This window comes from Fukomys damarensis, unplaced genomic scaffold, assembly GCF_012274545.1.
Source record: "Fukomys damarensis isolate Sample0158 unplaced genomic scaffold, DMR_v1.0_HiC HiC_scaffold_39, whole genome shotgun sequence".
Taxonomy (NCBI): domain Eukaryota; kingdom Metazoa; phylum Chordata; class Mammalia; order Rodentia; family Bathyergidae; genus Fukomys; species Fukomys damarensis.
The window spans coordinates 40,949,314-40,957,571 of NW_022900951.1; the positions used below are offsets into that span (position 1 = coordinate 40,949,314).

General features: G+C 38.5%; 1 protein-coding gene across 1 annotated transcript in view; it reads right to left on the minus strand.

Moving 5' to 3' along the window:
• Positions 1–227: 227 nt before the first annotated feature.
• The window catches only part of Znf674 (zinc finger protein 674), a 13,045-nt gene continuing 5,014 nt past the window's right edge, over positions 228–8,258 (minus strand). Inside the window, 6 exon segments of the mRNA XM_010643519.1 lie at positions 228–818; positions 821–892; positions 894–958; positions 961–1,086; positions 5,626–5,727; positions 5,948–6,039. Of these exon segments, the coding sequence (XP_010641821.1) occupies positions 228–818; positions 821–892; positions 894–958; positions 961–1,086; positions 5,626–5,727; positions 5,948–6,039 (1,048 nt within the window).

Here is an 8,258-nt window from a genome sequence, read left to right on the forward strand (position 1 = left end):
TGTGTGAATGATGTGATCTTTAATGGGGGTGGGTTTAGCTTCACTTTTCCATATTTAATATACTCAAGTTTCCCATCCATATGAATCCTTTCATACATAAGGCTAGACATAACAGATTTGACATCTCTATAGAGTGCTTGTCTAGTGTGTGTTCTTCAAGGGTGATAAGAACTCTTAAGGACTTTTTCACATTTACCACATACAAATGGTTTCTCTCCTATATGAGTTCACTGATGTTTAATCAGAATCCACTTCTGGATAAAGGTCTTTTGGCATTCACAGCATTCATAGGGCTTCTGTCCTGTATGAGTTCTCTGGTGGGCTATGAGAGTTGACTTTTGGCTGAAGGCTTTCACACATTCATGGCATTCATAAGGCTTCTCTCCAGTGTGAGTGCATTGATGGACAAAGAGGTGTGACTTTCCTCTGAAACTTTTCCCACATTTATTGCACTCCTAAGGCTTCACTTTTATGTGTATTCTCTGATATTTAATGGAGGTGGACTTCTCATCAAAGACTGTCTCATATTTACTACACTCAGGTTTCCCACCCATCTGAATTCCTTCATGTATAATGCTGGACATAACAGACTCAATCCCTTTATAAAATGCTTGTCTGGTGTGTGTTCTTTCATGTCTAATAAGGTGATAAGAACTCTTAAAGGTTTTTGCACACTCACCACAGGCAAACAGTTTCTGTCCTATATGAGTCTGCTGATGGTAAATTAGAGTTGACTTTTGGATAAAGGCTTTCCTGCATTTGCATTCATAGGGCTTCTCATCTGTATGCACTGACTTCTGACTGAAATTTTTTTTACATATTCATAACATTCATAAGTCTTTTCTCCAGTCTGAGTTCTTTGATATACAACAAGCTTTGCTTTCAGATAAACATTTTCCACATTCAGTACATTTGTGGCGTTTCTCCCCGGTTTGGATTTTCTGACTTTTACTGAGGCTTGCTTATGATGGAGGGGCTATTCTCGATGACTGGGTTCAAAGAATTTCTATTTGGGTTTGGCGTTATCAAGATTAGAATAGAGAAATCTAGATAAAATGGCAGAAAAGAAATATCCTTCACATGACTCTGCAAATGAGAAGAGACAGAGTTAGAAAGGAGAAATTACATTCCAGACAGAAAGAGAGGAAGAGCTCTGGGTATCAAGAAAAACGTCACATAAATGGGGAGGGGAGATGGGGGTTTGGGAGGGCAGGGACAAGGGGAAAAATGAGAACCAAGACCTGTCACATAAAGGTACAAGATCCCAGTGATGAATATAACTGTACTGTACACCTAACATGTACCAATAAACTCAATGAGAGAGAGAAAAAAAGAAAAATGTCACAGAAAAGCTACAAAGCATAGCAAAGCAGAATGGGAACTCGGAAAAAAGCATGAAGCAGTCTGCAATGCCAACCTCACTTCCTCGGAGGGCGAGGAAATTGACTCTACAAATGCAAGGTAAACAGGAAGAGTTCTGACAGCCCCAGTGTTAAACAGTTGATTGAAATCCTAATCCCAAGAGAAGCCCAGGGTTATTACATGCTTTTAAACCTAGTGGAGGTATTTCATCTGAAAGTGACTCCTCCTATATGGCAAACCAATTTAGTAGATGAAATCCATTGTAGTGCTCACAATATCTGAGTGCTATCCCAGGAGCCACCTTCAGAGTAGGCTTACTGTTTGGGATTCAACAATAGTATACCCCCGTGAAGTTGGGTCAGAGTTTGTGGCCTCAGTCATTAAGAGACTTTTCCTTAGAACCTAACAATTGATCATGGAAACCCCCACAATTTTACTGAAAGTGCAAATATCCTCTGTAATTGTTTCTTTTTTTTTGGCAGAGGTTTGCATGTAGTAAAATCTAAGAGCATTATTCAGTTCTCCTTGTTGGTGACTGGCTGCTGCCCTGTAATCCATCTCCAGCAGATGTACCAGCTTTCTCACCTCATAACAGGTTGCTGTACTGTATGTAGCTATTTTGAGTGCTCTTGGTTTTGTTCTTCTTAAAGCCCTAAAATCCCTAAGATACTGGCAAGATACGCTGTACCTTCTAAGGCTTTATTAATACAGGATTTTATTAAATTATATTACATAATTTCAGGAGACATAGCATATTTGGAGTTTAAACCATGAAAACAGGCATTTATATGCATTTTTCTGGCCATAGCTAAAATTTGTAGGTTTTCACAATTTGTGGGTTCTGCAAATTTTGGGGGTCCACTGTAGTGTGATAATCAAGAAGTTACAGAACAACTTAAATTCAGAGTCATTAGGAAAACTTGCTGTGGTGACTGGGTGTGACAGCCACACGAGACAGTTGTGGAGCAGGACAGACTCAGTATGGACCTACTAAAGCGGCTGCTGGTTCTTGGCTAAAGTTTGGGAAATTGGCTTTTGGAATATTCCCTATGTTATCATGACTATTTTGTTTATGTGGGGGGACTAAACACAAATTTTTCTTCTGGGAGTTTAGATGTCTGAATGCTAGAGACTAATAATTTTCTGGACTAAAGACCATGTTTATTAGGGGGTTAATCTAGAATAGCCCACAGACAAAATGAAAAGAGCTTTCTAAAAAGACTTGTTTATAGATTTGAAATGGCAGAGTAAAGACTTGTAGCAAAATATAGCCTTTCTGGCACCTGGAAAATAACTTAGTGAAAAAAAAATTAAATAGACACTGGGAATTAAGAAAGAACCGACAGGAAAACTAGAAACTACAGAGAAACCAGAGACACAGAGCACAATGGAGAGAAAAGAATAAAATTCTAGAATGCAAACACCACTCCTAGAGAGAAGTACTTGTCACTGCTAATATAAGGTAAGCTGAAAGAGGGTTGGCAGCTCCAGGGAAAGGCAATAGACCAGGTTGTCAGTTCTAATCTCAAGAAAAGTCCATAGTTATTTTAACCTGAAAAAACAGTGGGGTTTTACTCTGAAAATAACTTCAACATGACAGGCTAAAGTTAATGAAATCCAGTACAGCCCATGCCATGTTTGAGAATGTTTAATCAGGAGCCATTGTGGGAAGGAGTTAACTGTTTAAGACTAAGCTAAAGAACAACTGCAGAAATATACACTTCATGGTTTCTGTGGTTGCCCTATCACAGTGACAGGGTGAGAGACCACCATGAGAGACAGTCATGGAGAGGTTTAAACTCAGGCTGGGAAGGGCACAAGGGGCCCCACCATCCATGGTGAGAAGCCAGACCAGTTGTGTGCTGGGTCTGAACATGCTGGCATTAAGTCCAGCAGATTGCTTCATACTGCCCCCCCACTCTGCCCTGTTCTCTATATCCAGTAAAGAATTCAGTGATCTGTTTGCTTTCCCCATCTACCAATATGATCAAGAATACAACTCAGTTTGGATGGTTGCCACAGCCTGTGGTGTACAGACAAAGGTGCTTCTGGAATAGAGTGGCAGGGTACTCACAGACCCACATGCAATAAAACTAGGCAGAGAAAGTAGTAACTTGGGGTGCATAGATGAACAAGGATACTGGGAGCATTTGGGGTAAATATACCCTAAGGTGTACACTATTGACAGGCTATCCAGGAAAGGTTGGGTAGGAGTCAGCATTCACACACAATACACTGATAATGAACTCACCAAGAAAGAAACTAGGAAGATAATACCATTCATAATAACTTCAAGAAAAATTAAATACTTTGCAATTAACAAAGGAAGTGAAAGAATTCTATCTCAAAAACTATAGTACTAACCTATAGTACTCTGAAATAGGAGTTCAAAGAGGAACATGGAAAGATACCCCCTGTTTCTGGATAGGCAGAACCAATATTGTCAAAATAGTTATACTACCAAAACTGATGTATAAATTTAGTGCAATTCCAATCAAAATACCAACAGCATTCCTCATAGAACTGGAAAAATTAATCCTAAAATTTACATTAAATCAAAAGAGACCCAGAATAGCAAAAGCAATCCTGGGCAATAAGAACAAAGCAGGAGCATCATAATCCCTGACTTCAAGCTATATTACAAAGCTACAGTGATAAAAACAGCATGGTTCTGGCTCAGAAACAGACATTTAGGTCAATGAAATAGAATAAAGGATGCAGAATCAACCCTAGACATATTCAGGTATCTCATATTTGACAAAAGAGCCAAAAACATACGTGGGAGGACAGACAGCCTCTTTAACAAATGGTGCCGGGAAAACTGACTATATACATGCAGAAGACTGAATCTAGACCCATCTCTTACCATGTACTTAACTGAAATCAAAATGGATCAAAGACCTACATATTAAAACAGAAATACTTAATTGGCTTGAAGATAAAATAGGAAAACTTCTTGAACACATGGACATAGGCAAAGACTCTCTGAACAGAACTCCATTTTACAAGAAATAACATTATGAATCAACAAATGGGATTATATCAAATTAAAAAGATTCAACACGGAAAGAAAAACAACCAAAAAGAATGAAGAGAAACCCTACAAATGGGAAAAGAAACAATTGCTACTTTCTTCTGACAGAGGACTAATATCTAGAATATATAAAGAATTAAAAAAATTAAATTCTCAAATATAAAAGACCCAGTCAAAAATGGACTTCTTCTCAGAAGAAGTATAAATGGCCAATATATACATTAAAAAGTATTCAATATCTGGTCTTTAAATTTAGGAAAGGAGTACATAATTACGAAAGATACGGAAGGGCAAAGTTTTCAGTACCTTTTAGTGAAATATCTAATGTCCAAGTTTAACTTCCATAAGTACTTATACGACTGAGTAACTAAATACATGGGAAGTTGTTCATGTGGAAAAATTTGAAATATTAAAAGAAAATGTAAAACCCAAATATCCATGGATAATTAAATGATATAGCCATATTGTACTATGAAATAGGAAATGAAATACCCTATTTATTTAAACATGTTGCAAAAAATACCCCCATAAATATAACCAGGATGAAAAACTATGATAGGTTTGGGCATAGGATGGCATTTCTGTAAAACCATACAAAATTGTATATGTGTTAATTAAACTGACATAAATGTATCTACATCATGGCATCACCAAGCTGTTAACAGTGGGTGTCTCTCAGGAAGAATATGACACTGGGGTAAGAAGAAACATGCATGTTTTACCCCTACTTTTTTATATGTACATTATAACATTACATGTGAATTTACATTTACTATCTTAAAAATGCATTTAAAAATAAAATGATCCACAAGTGAAGAGAGGGACAAAAGTAAGATGAGTTTGTGTATATATTTGATTTTTTTTCTAATTTCTTTTCCAGTAACAGGAATGCCTCATGGCTGTATGCATACCAGACAAGGCTCTACCAGGGAGGTACACCTCCCACTGAGTCTATGTATTTAAATAATTTTCCCTGAGAAGGAAAGGATGCCATGCAATTCTCAGAGAAATAAGTAGAGAGTAGTATCTTTTTTCCCATCTCTTGTGGTTAAGGGAAGGACTAGAGAAATCTGAGGTGTAATAGCTTATAGAATACATAACAAAGTTAATAGTTAATAGAATAGAAAAAAAAGATCACAGAATAACTGGTTTACTGAAGCTTATCATATACATTTCCAAAAGTTGCTCAAGTTGACTAGAAGACAATTCAAGGTAAATCAAGAACTCACCTGAATTCCAAAATGTTGCCAAAAATGCCACCATAAATATAACCAGTATGAAAAACATCTTCACTTGGCCATTCTGTTCTGCTCCATACAAAGGATAAAGATCTATAAAAATAGAATTAGGATGATCAAGATCAGTGGGTACAGCCATGAGAACATCACCAGCCTAATAGTAACTTTTACACTTGGAAAAGAATAATCTGGAAATGTGGCCTGGTAGCCCCAACCCATTCCCTTGGCATTCTGTGAAGACAGTAAAGGTTTGTCACATGGAATTTGGTTTCCCCTACTGGGCAGATGTATGAATTGTGCTTAAAGATATCACCTCTGTTTTCAGCATTCAGTTCCCAGTAATTTATCATGATGAAAGAATCATAAATGTGCACAAAGATGCAAGGCTGTTCACTGTAGTCATTTCTACCATTCAAAAAGTCGAAAGCAACTAAACATCCAGCAAAAGGGACTGTAAGAAGTGTGATATATACCAAAACATATATGCTGCAAGAGCCTAAACATGGTATGGAAGTCTATTTTCAGTGCTTAACATGTTTAAAACCAAGTTAGAAAAAAGTAACCACAGTGTGAGCCCATTTTGGTTAAACAATGTGTGTGTGTGTGTGTGTGTGTGTGTGTGTGTGTGTGTGTGTGTGTGTGTGATAAAGAACATTTGTTAAAATGGTGATATTGGCACAGGCCTTTAACCCCACTACTCTGGGAGGCTAAGACAGAGGATCATAAGGGCAAGCCCAGCCTGGGCAATCTAGCAAATTAACAAGATTCCATCTCAAAATAAAAAATAAAAAGGGCTGGTAATCTATGAAGGCCCTGGATTCAACCCCCAGTACCACAAAACAAAGAAACAAAAAAAATCTGACTTTGGGTACCTTTGAATGGTGATTTCAATTTTCTTCCTTTATTTGTATTTTCCCATTTGTGTGTGTGTGTGTGTGTGTGGTGTGACACAGGGTCTTGCTATATATTCCAGGCTGGCCTCAAACTTGGGCTGTTCCTCCTGTTTCAGCCTCCTAAATGCTGAGATTACAGGTGTGTACCACCACACTTGACTTCCCATTTTTTTAACTTTCCATTTTTGATAATGAAGATTACTGAACTAAAAGTTTAAAATTAAAAACCACCTATTATTAGTGAGCTACAGAGAAGAAAAGACTTCAACAAGGTGTGAATGAGAATGATCTCTTGATGTGGATTGGGGAAAGGGGACAGAGCAGGGCTAAAAGGGCTGGGGGATGGCGAGCTGGAAGCTTGCAGTTACAGCCCATCAATGACAGTTCTATGTGGAGCTGGAAACCACTATGCTTCCCTGAAGGCCCTCCACTCTTCACTGGTCCTCTGTTATGGTTTAGATCTAAAACAGCCCCCAATGGAGGGATGGACATGTTTAGATGGATGCAGCCACTGATGAGTTCAGTAGCTGAATATGCTGCTAGGAGGCAGGGCCTGATTGTAGCTGGATTACTAGGGGTATGACCTGGAAAGATGTGTTCTTGTCCCCAGCTCTCCCTTCACTGTTTCCTGGCTGCCAAGGGTTGAACACCTTTTCTTCTAATCTCCCCTGCCACACCATGCAGGGATGAACACCTTTTCTTCTGCCATGCCTTTCTGTCATCCTGTTTCTGCCTTGGACCTAGCTAATCATGGATGAAACTGTGAGCCCAACTGAATTTCTCCTTTAAAGTTGTAGGTATCAGGTATTTTGCCCCAATAATGGGAAAGTGACTAATACACCTTCTTACCACCTTGTCCCCAACCCATCACTTCCTTTTTTCCCATCATCTGCATTTTACTTGCCACACTCTTACTTGGTAGTTTTCAAAAGAAAGCTTCAGCAAAAAGGCTGTATGTAGAGGAGTCATTGTAAACTACAACCATCACCACAGCAGTAGGACTGACATAGTCAAGGACCACTATAGGGACAAAGGACAAACTCTTGGGCCCTTAATCGGTTACTCATTAAAAACACAATTTGTGGGTTTTTTCTAAAATAATTGGGTACTTTAAAAAGAGAATTTTGAGAAAACCCATGACTCTTCAACTGGTCTACAAATGCCCAATACCAAGATCATGCAGAAGAAAGCTTGATTTCTATTTTATAAAACTCGAGATCAAAATTGTCTCACTTCTACATATAAGCATGTTAAGCATTCAGGGAAGGTCTTGATAAAAGTCAGAGGAGCAAAGTACATCAATCCTAAATTTACCTAGCCTCTCTCACTCACCTTCAGGACAGAGGACATAAAATAAGAGTAATGTTTGAGATGCGCAGGACATCCAATTGCCAGTTTTATAACATCTAGTTCCAGACCCTTTGCCCTTAGAGTGACATCTAAGAGTCTCCATCCATTGTCCTACATTAGTAGTCACCAGTGCCCACCCCCAAAAAGCAGCCTTGCCAGACTGAAGCTGCCACAAAGGCAATCATTTCATTGGAAGATTCCTCCAGAGCATCAAAAGGAGGGAACAGAGCTGGATGAGAGCAAACTTGGGAACTACTCTGAAGTTCCAAAGTCTAAGACTATAAAATATTACTGGGCCAGGGATTTAGCTCAGTGGCACCGTGCCTACTTTGTAGGCAGAAGATCCTGATTTCAATCCCTGGTACCAGGAAAAAAAAAAAA